Consider the following 20,145-nt stretch of genomic DNA (forward strand, 5'->3'; position numbering starts at 1 on the left):
CTTTCGGGAACATTACAACACGCTCTAATGCTGGGTATGATTGTGGCTAAGAGACTTATGCTTAAGAACTGGAAATCACCCTCACCTCCTTCCTTCCATATGTGGATTACGGACATGATTTCTGTTATACACATGGAAAGACTCCGACTTTTGAGGACTGATGTTACTGAAAAGTTTTCTGCTGTCTGGGGTTCATTTTTTGGACATTTTGACAAGTTGGCTGTTCAGCCAGCCCCTAGTGACTTCTCTGAGGCTTAAAGGGATAGTTCACCCAAAAACGAAATGTTTATGTTTATCTGCTCACCCTCAGGGCATCCAAGATGTAGGTGTGTTTGTTTCTTCAGTAGAACACAAATGAAGATTTTTAACTCAACCGTTGCAGTGTGATAGTCGTATAATGATGTCAATGGGGATATTTTAGAGTATGAGAGCAATGAGAGTAAAAACACACAGACATACGAATCCTTATTAAACCATGCGGCTCATGCCGACACATTGATGTCTTAAGGCAACAAACCATCGGTTTCTGCGAGAAACCCAACAGTATTTATGTTATTTTTTTACCTCTTATCAGACGAATGTCATCTAGTTTTCCCAGCGTCATAACTTCCGGTGAATAAGTTAAAAAAACTGGCGTGATCATAGATATATATTCGTAGATGCCTCATTCGACCGATCCGCGCAGGCACTAATGAGGAATCTATGTATATAGCTATGATCACGCCGGTTTGCATGTATTTTGACCTTTGACCCGCCGGAAGTGATGGCGCGGGGATGGCTGATGCAGAGCCAAAGAAAAAAATTTAATACATTTTTAACTATGGATATTTTTCTTACACAAACGCTTCAGAAGGCCTTTATTAACACCCCAGAGCCGCGTGGAGCAGTTATTTGACGGACAGATGCATTTTTTATGGACTTCAAAATCAGAGCAACTATTACTGCCATTATAATGCTTCGATTAGCCAGAACATTGTTAATATAACTCAGATTTTATTCGTCTGAAAGAAGAATGTCATATACACCTCGGATGACTTGAGGTTGAGTAAATCATGGGCTAATTTTCATTTTTGGGTGAACTATCCCTTTAAGCATCCCATCTGGGCACCTTGAATGTTGCACTTTTGTATACTGGACCGAGTATTTGTTATTTACTTGATTTTATTATTTTTGTTGTGTGTGTGTGTGAGTGTTTAGTCCGAGCCAATGTTGTTTGTTATGTGTTTTAACTTGTGAAATCCTTAAAATTGGCCTGTTATAGAGGAAATTAAACATTAAACATTATGATCGGTGAATCCCTAGAATATTAGTCAAGAAGTCCTGCGCTCAAACATTGGTTTTCTGAAGCTTTTCACCTGACAGCAACCACATAACACCTTAGCAAGAGTCAAGCTGTGGATGGGAACTGCTCACAGCTTCACACCATACAACAACTGAGCTAGATTGTGCAGATTTTATGGTTTCTGCTGTTGTGTAAATGCAATGAGAGATAAAACATCAACTGTTTGAATGCAAATCAATAGCAAACAAGTGCATCAATAAAGTTATTTAAGTGTCTTTACCTACTATGTACTAACATTTAAATGAATCATTTGATGTTTTTAAATGTCTATAATTACATCTAACTATCCCACCTCATTATCAGCTAATGTGTTTTGCAATACAACAGGTACACCGTACCTAACAATAAAAGTAGTTAAAGACCTAACGTGGGAGTACGTACAAGTATATAAAGGACATTTCTCCAGGATGAAAGTCTTACATTTCACATTTAGGAGAAGTGTTGTAAACAGTTTTTGGCTAATTCAAACGCTCGCTACTCTTCACTTCACACTCTCCCACAGCGCTTCACAAGTCATGTGACAATTTTAAATACATGCACCATCCTACAACTGATGAAACCACGCCAAACATGAGAAAAACATTTGCTTTCCTTAAAATAAACCACCTGAAATTCATTCATAACGGAGTTCTAATCATTGTGGAATGAGAAGAATTAACTCTAATTCACAAACACACACTCGACTGCATGTTTCTCATGAAGTCAGCGTGAAATCAAAATTGTCAATTCTTATTTTTGTATGAAATATTGCAGTGTTTATTCTAAATGATTTATCCGTGCACATCATTGTGTCCAATGCATGTGTCTCGTAATCTTTAACTAAAATGTCTTCCCCTTCCTCTTGCAGCTCTTCTCTGATGATGAGGACGGAGCAACCGGGCGGTCACTCACATAAGATCCACCAATAGGAAACCACAACCATCCAATCAATTCCCCATGGACAAAATCAATCAATTATAGACCTTCAAACTCCTGTGTCCTTCAGATGAGCTCAAGAACAGTGTGTAGAGCTTCATGGGATGGGTTTCCTTGGCTGAGCCGCTCATCCAAGCCTTACATCACCAAGTGCAATGCAAAGCGTGGGATGCAGTGGGGTAAACCGCGCCGCCACTGGACTCTAGAGCAGTGGAGATGTGTTCTCTGGAGTGACCAATCACGCTTCTCTGTCTGACAATCCCATGGACGAGTCTGGGTTTGGTGGTTTCCAGGAGAACGGGACTCGCCTGACTGCATTGTGCCAAGTGTAAAGTTTGGTGGAGGGGGGATTATGGGGTGGGGTTGTTTTTCAGGGGTTAGTTCCATTGAAAGGAACTCTTAATGCTTCACCTAGACATTTTGGACAATTTCATGCTCCCAAATTTGTGGGAACAGTTTGGGGACGGCCCCTTCCTGTCCCAGCATGACTGACCAGTGCACAAAGCGTCTCCATAAAGACACAGATGAGTCCTGACCTCAACCCGATTGAACAGCTTTGGGATGAATTAGAGCGGAGACTGAGAGCCAGGCCTTCTCGTCCAACATCAGTGCCTGACCTCACAAATCCCCATAAACACACTCCTAAACCTTGAGGAAAGCCTTCCCAGAAGAGCTGAAGCTGTTAGAGCTGCAAAGGGTGGGCGACTCCATATTAAACCCTACGGATTAAGAATGGGATGGCATTAAAGTTCATGAAAGGGCAGGCGTCCCAAAACTTTTGGCAATATAGTGTCACTCCATATTATTCTATAATTTGGAAAGCAGCATCCAAGTAAGCGTTCACATTTAACAGGCATCAAATGAAAGTAAAAATGTGTTTTGTGTGTTAATAAACTACTGAAAACATCTGTTACTCAAGCGTTAGCTCAGCTGAGCACTGCCAGCACAAGATTAATCTCAGATCCCTATAGTTTGTTTTCTCCATGTGGCAAAACATATGTGGAATATTCCTGACATTAAGCCACCAAAACAAAAATATGAGGAAGAAATCACAATGTGTTTTCAGGTTATGACAGATGCCGAAACAGACACTGTCTGTTGCAAATATACAAGAAAAACATCTACACTGCCTTTCAAAAGTTTAGTCTTTTATTCGTCATATCAGCTTGCCAAGGAAGGGCTGACATGGTGAAGGAATTTCCCTTGCTGTAATTTTGAGTGGATAATCAATATCACGATATGGAATATTATCGGCATTTAAAAAAAAATATTATTAATATTTTTTTTTCCTATATAAATACACAGATCAGGCATAACATTATGACCACCTTCCTTGTGTTGGTTCCCCCTTTTGCTGCCAAAACAGCCCTGACCCGTCGAGACTCCACTAGACCCCTGTGCTGTGGTATCTGGCACCAAGATGTTAGCAGCAGATCCTTTAAAGGATTAGTTCACTTTTAAATAAACTTTTACTGATAATTTACTCACCCCCATGTCATCCAAGATGTCCATGTCTTTCTTTCTGCAGTCAAAAAGAAATTAAGGTTTTGGATGAAAACAGTCCAGGGTTTTTCTCCATATAATGGACTTCAATGGGCTCCAAACGGTTCAAGGTCCAAATGACAGTTTCAGCGCAGCTTCAAAGGGCTTTAAACGACACCAGACGATGAATAAGGGTCTTATCTAGCCAAACCATCAGTTTCTGCGAGAAACCCAGCAGTATTTATGCTATTATTTTACCTCTTAACAGACGAACGTGATCGTCTCTGAGCGCCGCCATAACTTCCGGCAAGTGAGGTCAAATTAGATCGTGGTCATAGATATATCGATAGTAGATGCCTCACTTTACTGATCCGTGCAGTCGCTAATGAGGCATCTACATATACATCTATGACCACGCTCGTATTTGACCTCACTTGCCGGAAGTTATGTTGGAGCTCAGAGACGATTCGCGTTCCTAACACAAACCAAACAGTGCTATATAAACAAATATTTGATTGCAACAAAGTGGTTATAACCAGTAATCAAAGAACCCAAAACTAAACAGAGCAGGGAAACAGGAACTAAAGGAAACTGAATGTCAAAAACCTAACACAAACCTAAGAATAAGCTTGTTGGGCTACATGCTAATTCATGCTAGCAACATATTGATTCATACTAACATGCTATGCAACATGGTAAATCATCCTAGCAAAATACTAATTAATACTAGCAATGTGTTAAACATGCTAGCAACATGTTAATTCATGCTAACAACATAAGCCCCGTCCCAAATGGCACCTAAACCCTCGCGGTCTTCCTACGAGTCCGCACATTCGGAACGTAACACCGCTTTGACTGTCGGGAAGAACCAATCATCGGCAGCCAATGAAAGTCCACAAAACCGAAAGTGCATGAAAGTGTGCCATTTGGGACAGGGCCATAGCAATTAATGTTCGCAAAACAGGCTAAATCATGCAAATCCTTGCTAGCAATGTGTTAAAACATGCTAGTATGATGCTAATTTAATGCTAAAACATGTTAGCATCCTGCTAATTCATAATAAATTATGCTATAACATGAAAAACATGTTATCAAGCATTCTAATCTATGTTGAATCATGCTAAAACATGCTAGAAATGTGGTAAATCATGCTAGAAATGTGTGCGTGTTACAAACTTTAAGCTTCCAGAGTTTTTTTTCAGGCTTTTTTCAATCCAACTTCAAAGTTTGTTTACCAACTTTACTCATCTAGTTTCATATTGCTATTACTGAAACATCCAGACAGAAAGAACAACGCCTCTACTGCTAATGGAAACTTCCTTATAAAGAACCAAGTCACAATACAGATATTCATCTTTTGTTTTGGCAGAATATTGCAGAAGTGCTGTAAACGTCTGTCCACAAAAATGCTGGAAATTGTGTGAATGTGAATGTAAGTAAGTGAACCTACTGTTCCCAGATGCCAGTTCTTGCACAAGCAGCATTTACTGTGAACCGAGCGGATCTGAAAACACACTATTATAAGCTGCACGCACACACACTGAAGCATACAGACATCGCAACCTTTGATTTGACCCGATTCCATATTATATATCACACATGGTTTTATTTCAATTAATACACAGCCCCATTTATGTATTTTAATTTGCTTGCAAACACTAATTATCTAGAGTACTTTGATGAATTATGAATATTCCAGTATAAATACATCATGGACCCATGCTGTAAGCTTCACGCCCCAGTGTAGCTAATTTAACTGATTAATAATCAGAGACGGCCAATAACAGTAATCTAGTGCTTCACATGTCTTCACCAGCTCAAACTCTCTCCAAGCGTCTCGGCTGCTCGTGTTCCCTGCAGTGTCAATCACACTGTTGCCGTGGCGATAACAATGACATCCATAATATTCCATCCTCAGCCTTGCATCTCATTTAGCAGGTTCTGTAAGGGGCCGTGACTCAAGAGCGCCTCCAACAGGCCAAACTCAACGTGTGCAGTGTGTATAATCAGTCAGTTTCCCTGAATAAACATTGACAGGATGATCCGGGTGTCCGTACAAAACAAAACCTAAAGCATAGAAGACAGAATAGTATATGCGAACATATTAAAATGTATATATTTGAATTTAAACTACTGTTGGGGGTCAGCAAGTTGTTGTTTTTTAAAGGAATTAACACATTTATTCAGCAGAGGCACATTAAATTGATCATTTAATAATGTTACACCATCAAATAATCCCAAAAAATGTATTGTTTTCAACATTGATGATGTGTTTTGAGCAGCATATCATCATATCAGAATGATTTATGGAGGATCATGTGACACTGAAGACTGGAGTAATGATAGTTCGCTAATCTGTGTGCTTCGTATATGTGCATTTCTGAAATGCATAACATGTACAAATCAATTTAAATTGTAATGTAGATGCATTTTCTGTGAAGCTGCTTTGAAACTATATGTATCGTGAAAAGCGCTATACAAATAAATTTGAATTGAATTAATGATGCTGAAATTTCAGGGATAAATCACATCTTTAAATTTATTAAAATAGAAAACAATTATTTAAAATTGTAATAATATTTCACAGTAATACTGTACTTTACTGTTTTTTTGATCACATGAATGCAGCCTTGTGGAGCAGAACACCAAACTTTTGAACAGTGTATTAGTGTTGTAGTCCTCAAGACCGGTCTTAAGACCATTTTTTGAAGGTCTTAGTCTTGTCTTGGTCTCAGACTTAAAGGACTCTGGATTTTATCTCGAGATCAGTCAAGAGCACAACTGCAAGGATATCACTAAACTGCCGGTGCATTGTCTGATTTAACATCATTAATGTGATTTGATGTAAAACTTACCACTTAAAATGCAACCAGTAACTTCTTCAATGTTTTGCAGAAATAAATATGGGGGGAAAAAATCAATTCGTGGCCTTTGAGAATCGATTTTGAATCGACCACATTTTAAAAAACGATTAATCGAAAAATCTTTTTTTTTTTTTTACCCAGCCCTAGTTTTAGTTCATGTTGATGAGTAAATGCCTGCTCACATTCAGTCTAGATCTACAACAGTCCTCATGTTCACACACACACCTCTGCACTTACTCCTGATATCCCTCAACATGAGGACAGGAGAGCCGTCGGTCAATACATGGGAAACAAACTGACTTGCGTTACTTATTTGAAAAAGTAAAACTCTGATATCTTCTTGTAAATTTAAAAGTAATGTGATACTTTACTAGTTACTTGACTAAAGTAATCTGATTACATAGCTCGAGTTATTTATAATGCGTTACCTCAACACTGTTTAGGAGTAACGCATTATAAAAGTAATGCCATTACAGTAATATATTACTTTTTGCTGTAACGCAGTAATATAACGTATCACCAGTGATGGGAATAACGGTGCTATAGATAACGGAATTATTTTTTTCAGTAACGAGTAATCAAGCGAATGACTGTTTCTCCCGTTACAACGGCGTCAGCGTTACTGAGAATAAAATGCGGCGTTACTATGATTGAGCTCACTGAAGCGCTTTTCATCCCAACAGGCTCTCTGTCAGTCGCACCTGCAACACTTTTCTTTCTCTGGTTGGTTGGTGTGTGTGTGTGTGTGTGTGTGTGTGTGTGGGCATGTTTTTGTGTAATATCAGGACACAAATGTGTATAATGACATGGGTATGACATGGGTATTACAAAAAGAGGGTGAAATATGAGGACGTTCCCCATGTCCTCACTTTTCAAAATGCTTATAAATCACAGAATGAGTTTTTTTTCACAGAAAGTGAACTGCACAGTCTCCTGTGATGGGTAGGTTTAGGGGCAGTGTGTGTGTGTGTGTGTGTGTGTGTGTGTGATGGGTAGGTTTAGGGGCAGGGGCAGTGTGTGTGTGTGTGTGTGTGTGTGTGTGTGTGTGTGTGTGTGTGTGTGTGTGTGTGTGTGTGTGATGGGTAGGTTTAGGGGCAGGGACAGTGTGTGTGTGTGTGTGTGTGTGTGTGTGTGTGATGGGTAGGTTTAGGGGCAGGGACAGTGTGTGTGTGTGTGTGTGTGTGTGTGTGTGTGTGTGTGTGTGTGTGTGTGTGTGTGTGTGTGTGTGTGTGTGTGTGTGTGTGTGTGTGTGTGTGTGTGTGTGTGTGTGTGTGTGTGCATGACATGCGTGTTGGGGGGTGGGTTGGTTTGGTACACATAACTGATGATGATTGGTGGGTGGGAGATGAGGTTGAGGTTGATAGGTTGAGTTCACACACACACACACACACACACACACACACCTATGACACACGCATATGCAGTCACACACACCAACGACCAGGAGGAGTCAGAGCGATGGCAAGTCCAACGACTTCAAAGGTAGCTTTCGCAAACTGGAAGTATAAGCTCTACTTTTCTCTCGTTGAGGTAAAAGGTCAGAATGTTTCTGTAAGTGCAGCTTTTGCCCAGGAAGAAAGAGTCTCTCCACGCCGGTGTCCAGTAACTCTAATCTAATGAAGCCTCACATCATCACAGGCCGACACAACATGAGTGGCTAAAAACCCAGGGGATAATGTGAGCTCCACTACCAAAGGAGTAGTATAGTACTGATAATATTTACACTATATTTGCACTTTATTTACACTATATTATTTGATAGGTGTCTCTCACATTGTCCCACAGCAACATTACAATAGTGTACATTAATGTACAATGTTTTATAATAATAATTTATTCTATTTAGTCTCCAATTCATTCATTTAACAAATTTAATATTGGGGGCATCAATTTTTACATATTTGAACATTTGAGAAAAGAAAAAAAAAGTAACACAGTAGTTACTTTCCCTGGTAATTAGTTACTTTTATAATGATGTAACTCAGTTACTATTTGTAAGAAGTAACTAATAACTATAACTAATTACTTTCTTTAAATATTACTAATGCAATTTTGATAATATTACAATCTCAGTAATGCACTTTAAAGAATCTACCAACACTGTGAGACATTCCAGCACCAGAGAAAAAAAATCCTGTGGGAAAATAGTACGTCTATGTTTCCTGTTGTTCAGAGATCAATACTTGAGATGCCAGCACAGATTCTACATTTGAGAGATTGACACTCACATTATTTTCAGTTCGTCAGGGAAAAGGAACTCAATCTGCCTGAGAAGAGAAGAGACTCGAGGCTGAGTGTGTTGTGCAAGATATGTCAGGTTTGTGCTGTGAACTTGAGTTAAAAGAAAATACAAGAATAGAAACGAAAAGAAAAGAGGTTGTGCGTCTTGGCATGTCATTAGGCTGTGGGTTGCTCTAGCTCTGCTGTGTTTGGCATCTCTGCCTTAATTCCCCAGACTTTGATCATGACAGTGATTGTTACTGTATTGCCTTCACTGTGGCCATTCATGATGCTGGCCTACACCACAGCGCCCTCCACTGGGTGTGTAAGGAGCAGCAATACACCTCATTAGCATCAACCAGTGGCGTCAAATACAAGATATCCCACATGAAAAAATACTATAGTATATTATAGTACATTATAGTAAAATTACTCTAGTAAATACTATAGTACATTATAGTAAAATTACTCTAGTATATACTATAGTATATTATATTATATTATAGTAAAATTACTCTAGTAAATACTATAGTATATTATAGTACATTATAGTAAAATTACTCTAATAAATACTATAGTATATTATAGTACATTATAGTAAAATTACTCTAGTAAATACTATAGTATATTATAGTACATTATAGTAAAATTACTCTAGTAAATACTATAGTATATTATAGTATATTATAGTAAAATTACTCTAGTAAATACTATAGTATATTATAGTACATTATAGTAAAATTACTCTAGTAAATACTATAGTATATAATAGTAAAATTACTCTAGTATATACTATAGTATATTATATTATATTATAGTAAAATTACTCTAGTAAATACTATAGTACATTATAGTAAAATTACTCTAGTAAATACTATAGTACATTATAGTACATTATAGTAAAATTACTCTAATAAATACTATAGTATATTATAGTACATTATAGTAAAATTACTCTAGTAAATACTATAGTATATTATAGTAAAATTACTCTAGTAAATACTATAGTATATTATAGTATAGTATATTATAGTACATTATAGTAAAATTACTCTAGTAAATACTATAGTATATTATAGTAAAATTACTCTAGTATATACTATATTATATTATATTATATTATATTATAGTAAAATTACTCTAGTAAATACTATAGTACATTATAGTAAAATTACTCTAGTAAATACTATAGTACATTATAGTACATTATAGTAAAATTACTCTAATAAATACTATAGTATATTATAGTACATTATAGTAAAATTACTCTAGTAAATACTATAGTATATTATAGTAAAATTACTCTAGTAAATACTATAGTATATTATATTATAGTATATTATAGTATATTATAGTAAAATTACTCTAGTAAATACTATATTATATTATAGTATATTATAGTATATTATAGTAAAATTACTCTAGTAAAATTACTCTAGTAAAATTACTCTAGTAAATACTATAGTATATTATAGTATATTATAGTAAAATTACTCTAGTAAATACTATAGTATATTATAGTATATTATAGTAAAATTACTCTAGTAAATACTATAGTATATTATAGTATATTATAGTAAAATTACTCTAGTAAATACTATAGTATATTATAGTAAAATTACTCTAGTAAATACTATAGTATATTATAGTATATTATAGTATATTATAGTAAAATTACTCTAGTAAATACTATAGTATATTATAGTATATTATAGTACATTATAGTAAAATTACTCTAGTAAATACTATAGTACATTATAGTAAAATTACTCTAGTAAATACTATAGTATATTATAGTACATTATAGTAAAATTACTCTAGTAAATACTATAGTATACTATAGTAAAATTACTCTAGTAAATACTATAGTATATTATAGTATATTATAGTAAAATTACTCTAGTGAATACTATAGTATATTATAGTATATTATAGTAAAATTACTCTAGTAAATACTATAGTATATTATAGTATATTATAGTAAAATTACTCTAGTAAATACTATAGTATATTATAGTATATTATAGTAAAATTACTCTAGTAAATACTATAGTATACTATAGTAAAATTACTCTAGTAAATACTATAGTATATTATAGTATATTATAGTAAAATTACTCTAGTAAATACTATAGTATATTATAGTATATTATAGTAAAATTACTCTAGTGAATACTATAGTATATTATAGTATATTATAGTAAAATTACTCTAGTAAATACTATAGTATATTATAGTATATTATAGTAAAATTACTCTAGTAAATACTATAGTATATTATAGTATATTATAGTAAAATTACTCTAGTAAATACTATAGTATATTATAGTATATTATAGTAAAATTACTCTAGTAAATACTATAGTATATTATAGTAAAATTACTCTAGTAAATACTATAGTATATTATATTATAGTATAGTAAAATTACTCTAGTAAATACTATAGTATATTATAGTATATTATAGTAAAATTACTCTAGTAAATACTATAGTATATTATAGTAAAATTACTCTAGTAAATACTATAGTATATTATATTATAGTATAGTAAAATTACTCTAGTAAATACTATAGTACATTATAGTATATTATAGTAAAATTACTCTAGTGAATACTATAGTATATTATAGTAAAATTACTCTAGTAAATACTATAGTACATTATAGTATATTATAGTAAAATTACTCTAGTGAATACTATAGTATATTATAGTATATTATAGTAAAATTACTCTAGTAAATACTATAGTATATTATAGTATATTATAGTAAAATTACTCTAGTAAATACTATAGTATATTATAGTATATTATAGTAAAATTACTCTAGTAAATACTATAGTATATTATAGTATATTATAGTAAAATTACTCTAGTAAATACCATAGTATATTATAGTATATTATAGTAAAATTACTCTAGTAAATACTATAGTATATTATAGTATATTATAGTAAAATTACTCTAGCAAATACTATAGTATATTATAGTAAAATTACTCTAGTAAATACTATAGTATATTATAGTAAAATTACTCTAGTAAATACTATAGTATATTATATTATAGTATATTATAGTAAAATTACTCTAGTAAATACTATAGTATATTATAGTATATTATAGTAAAATTACTCTAGTAAATACTATAGTATATTATAGTAAAATTACTCTAGTAAATACTATAGTATATTATAGTAAAATTACTCTAGTAAATACTATAGTATATTATATTATAGTATATTATAGTATATTATAGTAAAATTACTCTAGTAAATACTATAGTATATTATAGTACATTATAGTAAAATTACTCTAGTAAATACTATAGTATATTATAGTATATTATAGTAAAATTACTCAAGTGAATACTATAGTATATTATAGTATATTATAGTAAAATTACTCTAGTAAATACTATAGTATATTATAGTATATTATAGTAAAATTACTCTAGTAAATACTATACTATATTATAGCATATTATATTAAAATTACTCTAGTAAATACTATAGTATATTATAGTATATTATAGTAAAATTACTCTAGTAAATACTATAGTATATTATAGTAAAATTACTCTAGCAAATACTATAGTATATTATATTATAGTATATTATAGTAAAATTACTCTAGTAAATACTATAGTATATTATAGTATATTATAGTATATTATAGTAAAATTACTCTAGTAAATACTATAGTATATTATAGTATATTATAGTATATTATAGTAAAATTACTCTAGTAAATACTATAGTATATTATAGTATATTATAGTATATTATAGTAAAATTACTCTAGTAAATACTATAGTATATTATAGTAAAATTACTCTAATAAATACTCTAGTATATTATAGTAAAATTACTCTAGTAAATACTATAGTATATTATAGTAAAATTACTCTAGTAAATACTATAGTATATTATAGTAAAATTACTCTAGTAAATACTCTAGTACAGGGGTTTTCAAACTTTTTGTGTGTGTGGACCACTATTTGTAATCAAAAAATTTTGCGGACCACCTCATAACACACATAATAAAATATGTCTACACACAGTCCTACCTGAATAATTTCGCACCTCTAAATAGGCTTACTAGCACTAAAACTATAACTAGTCATCACATCAGTATATACAACAGGCTTGTTAAAAGAAAGTTTACTGCACACAACGGCCGCTACATATTTAATTTATTTATTCTGGCTCATAGATGCATCCGACTCACTGTCAATCTCTTAATTTTTTTGTAACTTCTGCCTCTGTCTCTTTTCTCTTCAAAGAACCTGTTGCTATCCACCGATCCATAACAGCACTGAACTTGAACGTCATGGCCGAGCGCCACTAGCCTATTTTAGTAATCGCACAATAACTTGACAATTAAATACAAATGTTATATCAATATAGGCCTACATATTCTTTTTATTTTTTATTTTTTTATGGGAATTTCCTGGTAAAATGAAGGTAAAAAAATATTATTATTTTTTTTTTTATTTTGCCTTTCCACGGACCACCTGCAGTACCCTCACGGACCACTAGTGGTCCGCGGACCACAGTTTGGGAATGACTGCTCTAGTATATTATAGTATATTATAGTAAAATTCTCTCAGTGGTAGGGAGCAGGTGTACATTTATTTCGTACCAACTGACATTTTGAAAATACGAACATTTTCGTGAATCCGAAAATTTACGTCAGAGCGGCTTTACGAACGATTTACACACAAATTCGTTCTGCTCGTGTTTCATGAATGAGGCCCACCATTCATGAAACACGAGCAGAACGAATGTGTGTGTAAATCGTTCGTAAAGCCGCTCTGACGTAAATTTTCGGATTCACGAAAATGTTCGTATTTTCAAAATGTCAGTTGGTACGAAATAAATGTACACCTGCTCCCTACCACGGGTAGATGGTGCGTAAAACACTTGAGCATTCTGTGTTCTCATTTAGGCAAACTGATGACACTGTACCATAATAATGTTTCATGAGTTCATTTGCCCCGTCTTTTTTTTTTGTACTGTGTGTTCAACGTTGGGTAATGTGCAGCGCTCGCCACGGTCACTTTTTACCCGGCCGTCCAATCACAGTGAAGGAGGGGCGGGACAAAAACTACACCGACCAATCATCCCACTTGTACACCGACTGAACAACAACAGAGAAGTTAATATTGCTTTTTACTGCATTTTTATATTCAGTAATATTCTTCAAAATTAGATGCTAGTAACACATTACTGCCATGGATATTCTATATCATATTCATAGAAATCAAAGTATCTCAGATGCGAAAGCGCTCCCCTTGCAAAGCCACCAGCTGGCCGTTTGCAGAAGAGCTCCAATGCTTTGATGGACACATGATAATTTAATATTTATGGCTAGGCATATGGTCAATTAGTCTCTTTAGCATTTATGCAAAATACTGGAGCCAAACCTGAGAAAGAAGTCCAGAAAATTCCACAGCGTTCCTGGACACGTCATTTGCAGTTGTAACTCATGGGCGGGATTATGCTAATTATGAATGAGCGCGCACTAAGCGGCTCCTCCCCCAGTTTCTCCTGAAGCCGATACAGAAGTGACTTAAACTGCAGTTCATGGACTGGCCACTAGAGACAGACTCCAGAAGGAGCAGAATCTCATTGAGCTCATGTTAAAATGCCCAACTTTACAGCAGAAGAACACATGTTTACAGTCTGGGACACATTGTGCTTTTGGTCTATACAGCTAATTTTGCTCTTCATGACGACTGTGAGGGGGGTGAATTATTTTATAACTCATTCGTTTACATTATATAAAGCCTTAAAGTTCTGCATAATTAAGGGCGTGGCCACTTTGAGTGACAGGTGGGTTGTCGTTTGTCTGCTGTCTGTTAGTCATCACGTCACCTTAGCTCCGCCCACGTCCCGCCTCTTTGCCCATTTTCTGTTATCGGTGAGTGACGCGCGATGAAGCGCTGCCAAGATGGCGACGGCCAGCTCGACCCGACTTTACGCTTCAAAACTGCTCTTCAGAACCTATGGGTGACGTCATGGACATATTTTTTACAGTCTATGGTGTGAATGCGCGTCCTATTTATGAATGTTTGGAATTCATTAATATACACACGTTTAATTACCAAATCCGTGGTATACGAAGCGTTTGTGAATCTGGAGGAGAGTTTTCGTGTCCATTTTACGTGCAAATTACTCCGAATTTGCTCATATATTTATGAAAGTTTCATGAATGAGGCTCAGTGTCTGAAACGGTTCAATAAAGGATTTGGTCTCTCTAAACCCCTAATTTCTGAGAGCTTCCTCTGCTCTGATTGGTCAGATGGCCCAGTCTGTTGTGATTGGTCTACTCTGATTGGTCAGATGGCCCAGTCTGTTGTGATTGGTCTACTCTGATTGGTCAGATGGCCCAGTCTGTTGTGATTGGTCTACTCTGATTGGTCAGATGGCCCAGTCTGTTGTGATTGGTCTACTCTGATTGGTCAGATGGCCCAGTCTGTTGTGATTGGTCTACTCTGATTGGTCAGATGGCCCAGTCTGTTGTGATTGGTCTACTCTGATTGGTCAGATGGCCCAGTCTGTTGTGATTGGTCTACTCTGATTGGTCAGATGGCCCAGCCTGTTGTGATTGGTCTACTCTGATTGGTCAGATGGCCCAGTCTGTTGTGATTGGTCTACTCTGATTGGTCAGACGACCCAGTCTGTTGTGATTGGTCTACTCTGATTGGTCAGATGGCCCAGTCTGTTGTGATTGGTCTACTCTGATTGGTCAGATGGCCCAGTCTGTTGTGATTGGTCTACTCTGATTGGTCAGATGGCCCAGTCTGTTGTGATTGGTCTACTCTGATTGGTCAGATGGCCCAGTCTGTTGTGATTGGTCTACTCTGATTGGTCAGATGGCCCAGTCTGTTGTGATTGGTCTACTCTGATTGGTCAGACGACCCAGTCTGTTGTGATTGGTCTACTCTGATTGGTCAGATGGCCCAGTCTGTTGTGATTGGTCTACTCTGATTGGTCAGATGGCCCAGTCTGTTGTGATTGGTCTACTCTGATTGGTCAGATGGCCCAGTCTGTTGTGATTGGTCTACTCTGATTGGTCAGATGGCCCAGTCTGTTGTGATTGGTCTACTCTGATTGGTCAGATGGCCCAGTCTGTTGTGATTGGTCAGATGGCCCAGTCCCAACCCATTTTGGAAACCAGAGAAAATAGCTCCATTTATCTGCACTTCGATCTTTAAAACTTTGCAGACCGTTTACGTTCCCAAAAAGCTCCATGGAAGATCATATCTAATAAAACACAATAGTCAGTTCCTCATGTTGGCATTCAGCACACGTCATACGCTGCTTTCATCGAGACAAACTGCACATTGCGTCGGGCCTAGATAGGACACAGCGCAAGTGCTGTAATCAGGGTTTAATTGTTTGCAAAAACAAAATCAAGCAAAAGTGTGAGAGCTGAGCCGGCTGGTCTTACCGATGAGCTCGGTGGGCGTCTTCTCTATGAAGTGCTCACACAGTCTGATGAACATCTCTGTAGTCTCTACTGTGGGGCATTCACCATGACTGAAGGAGACACACACACACGGATGAGGTCAAACATGACAGGTCAAAGTGGAATTGACAGAAAAATGGCATGTATTCACCAGAGGTGGACAGTAACTAAGTACATTTACTTGAGTACTGTACTTAAGTACACTTTTTGAGTATCTGTACTTTACTGAAGTATTATTTTTAGGGAGACTTTTACTTTAACTTCGCTACATTTGAAAGACAAATATCGTACTTTTTACTCCACTACATTTCTATCAAGGTCCTCGAAGTCGAAAGTCGTTTCTGTAGCAGCTTTGCAAGTCAGTGGACGAATTTTTTTTCTTCTTTAAAAGGTTTTTTTTTGTTTGTTTTTTTTGCAGACAGCCTATAAGTAATCACTTTTGAAGGGTCATATGAAGTTTCCCAACTTTTTGGAACACTGATCAGTTTATAGCAAAATGGAGGAAGACGGTTCCTCTGCACTGTGTGTGCACCCCTGGCCATATTAGAAAGTAAGTTTCAGTTTTCTGAAAAGATTAAAGATTAGTTTCGTTGACATACACTTGATGAATGTCTCATAAAATGTTCAAAAATGTAAACGTCTGGGAGAAAGAGAAGCATAGACGTATGGATGAATCTGAAAAAGCATGATGAAAGAGTTCAGTTCAGTCTGGTTTGTTATGCCTCTGAGATGAGCACGAGCACTGAATAGAGCTTTCTTTTGTGGGGGTTTTCGCACTTAAACAGACCAATACACACAAAATGTCAACAATGTAATTTTGGAAAGTATTCACGTAAACAAAGTTGATTATGTCTTAAGTGAACGTAAACAGTTGGGGGAATATCGGATGTGTATCAGTGTGTAGGATTTGTGCATTCTGCCTTAAAGTGACAGCAGCTTTGTAAAAAGCTTTGTAACTTTTATACAAGTATTTAAATTAGTTCAAGGTGGTCGTATGCTAGCATGTCGGATGAAGCATCACTGACTGGCTTAAACCACCATGATGGCATAACGTGCATTCATACAACAATAATAAAATAATGCATTGACATAAAAAAGGAAATTTACTTCTGATACTTAAGTACTTTTATAAGCAAGTACTTCTGTACTTTTACTTAAGTAAAAATAGTTTTTTACAACTTTCACTTGAAAGTTGGAGTAATATTTGACCATTAGTACTTTTACTTTCACTCGAGTAATGGAGTTGTGTACTTTGTCCATCTCTGGTATTCACACTGAACCAACTCCATAACCTCAGATCATATTGATAATACAGATATTGATAATATCAAAAGACACAGTATTGATATTCTGAGGTTCACATACCCTTTACAGGAAAGCTTCACGTATTTGATTCCTTCCTTTTCTATCTCGGCTCGATCATAGAAGCGGCTGGTGTTGGTCAGGTCCACCAGCAAACCCATCTTCACCTGAGGACAGGTGAGCATCACATCAACACGGCTCAGAACACACACAGAGCATATCAGTTTATGAGGAACATCCATATACCTTCAAGCTTTTGAGATAGTTGGACAGCATGCTGGGATGAAACCGGTTCTCCTCGGGGACTTTATCGTCATACCGTGGTCCGAGCATGGTTTTCATGGGCAGAAATTTACCTGAAGAGAGAAAGTTCATGTCACGTGTCCTTTAATAAACACTCATGATAAAGGTTTGGTTCAGTCTGTGGTACGACTTAAAGTCTTAAAGGAACACGCCACTATTTTTGAAAATAGCTCATTTTCCGTCTCCTCTAGAGTTAAACAGTTGAGTTTGACCGTTTTTGAATCCATTCAGCCGATCTCTGGGTCTGGCGCTAGCACTTTTTTAGCATAGCTTAGCATATAATTATATATAATTATTAGGGCTGTCAAAAGATTAATCGCGATTAATCACATCCAAGATAAAAGTTTGTGTTTACATAATATATGTGTGTGTACTCTGTTAATTATTATTTATATATAAATACACACACAAGCATGTATATATTTATGAAAAAAATATTATTTTTATATATAAAACATTTATATATATATTATAGATTATATAAATGTATATACAGTATATACATGCAAATATTTCTTAAATATATACATGAATGTGTGTGTATTTATATATAAATAATAATTAACAGAGTACACACACATATATTATGTAAACACAAACTTTTATTTTGGATGCGATTAATCGCGATTAATCTTTTGACAGCCCTAATATAATTATATATATTTGTTTTTGAGTATATATATATAAATTAGTGCTGTCAAATTATTATTGCAACCAAAATAAATGTTTGTGTTTACATATTAAAAATAGGAATGTATATATTTAATTTAAACATTTATATTTATACAATTTGTATAATTATATAATATATATATTAGTGCTGGGAATTTATTTAAAAAATTAACTAATTAAATCACATATTTCCTGTAATTAATCGCAAGTTTTTTTTTATTTTTGGGGAGTTTTTAATATTTCAAAATTGTTTTAATTTCAGTTACTCTCCAAATTAATGTAGAAACAATTTAAAGACAGTATATTTTAAATACGTGTTGTATTGTCATCTTTTTATGAATGAAGACCAGCATCACTGATACTAATGACTCTATGAAACATTAATGACGTTACATTACAGTATAACTAAAAAACTGCTCCCAATTTCAACATTTATTAGGCTTTAAAAACAACAACTTTTAGTTTAATTGAACTTAAAACAATCTTTACATAAACCCATTATAATAAATGTTATTTTTACCTGTGCCTTCCCTGTTAGACAGTCAACACAGAAATTGAATAAAGTTATCAAACACCTTTCTTAACTGCATAAATAATAAATTAAATATAGATTAATCATCATTAAAGCTACAATTTTCTCTGTTCCCGTTGTTCTTTGATGAACATTAATGACAGACATCATCAGTGCTGCTGTCACTTTAAGATCAGCCGCTGCCAAATACGACATATTTTCGTAGTCGACGTCATCGATGACGTTGACGCGTCGTTGCAGCCCTAGTAAACACAAACTTTTATTTTGGATGCAATTAATCGCGATTAATCATTTCACATTTATATATACATTAGGGGATACACGTGAATATCGTGATATTATGTTTGGCGGTACTGTATCGATTCTCAAAAACACTATCGATATTTATATATTTACATCCAAGTTTCGCGGCTTTGTGTTCGGTTTAAACCACGGACTTGTATAAAAGCTTGTAGAAGCGCATGGTGAAGGTGCGTGCGATGTATCGATTCAATATCGTTATTGCGATATCACGACATCACGAAATAAACCTTGTGTTGTAAGAACTTGTTTTATTTGTTATGACTCTATTTTGATGCGTTTTCCATAACTTTTGTAATCTTACATAGGTTTAAAAATATTGAAATTACTATCGATATCGCAATATTCATTATCGATATCGCAATATCCCATTTTGTGAATATCGTGCATCGCTTACTTGTCAGGTTTTATGCATATATGGTTGTTCTTTTATGAGATCTTTCTAAAAAATAAAAACACAAAAAAGAAATATCGCAATATATAACAATATATCGTATCGTAACTCCTGTATCGTGATACACGGGATCCGATACGATATACAAAATCCTACACTATAGTAAGATTCGTTAAAATCCTGCCAACGTCCGGCTCTCAGCGAATCAGGAGGCCAAACGTAACATTGCGTCATTAATATTCATGAGGCCAAGCCCTCGCCATAGTAAACACACAACTCCCGCCTCTTGTCCAATGACGTATATTGTGTTGATCTGCGTGTAGCGAGCTAATCCGGCTAGCCACTCA

The 20,145-nt window shown here is 34.8% G+C and overlaps 1 protein-coding gene across 1 annotated transcript in view; it reads right to left on the bottom strand.

Moving 5' to 3' along the window:
* The window catches only part of rngtt (RNA guanylyltransferase and 5'-phosphatase), a 174,794-nt gene that overhangs the window by 153,928 nt on the left and 721 nt on the right, over positions 1 to 20,145 (bottom strand). The window contains exons 2-4 of the mRNA XM_079831823.1: positions 17,844 to 17,953; positions 17,661 to 17,764; positions 16,278 to 16,366 (exon numbers count right to left, since the gene is read on the bottom strand). Of these exons, the coding sequence (XP_079687949.1) occupies positions 16,278 to 16,366; positions 17,661 to 17,764; positions 17,844 to 17,953 (303 nt within the window). The remainder of the gene's footprint in view (positions 1 to 16,277; positions 16,367 to 17,660; positions 17,765 to 17,843; positions 17,954 to 20,145) is intronic.

Source organism: Gobio gobio (assembly GCF_949357685.1).
Source record: "Gobio gobio genome assembly, chromosome: 12".
Taxonomy (NCBI): Eukaryota; Metazoa; Chordata; class Actinopteri; order Cypriniformes; family Gobionidae; genus Gobio; species Gobio gobio.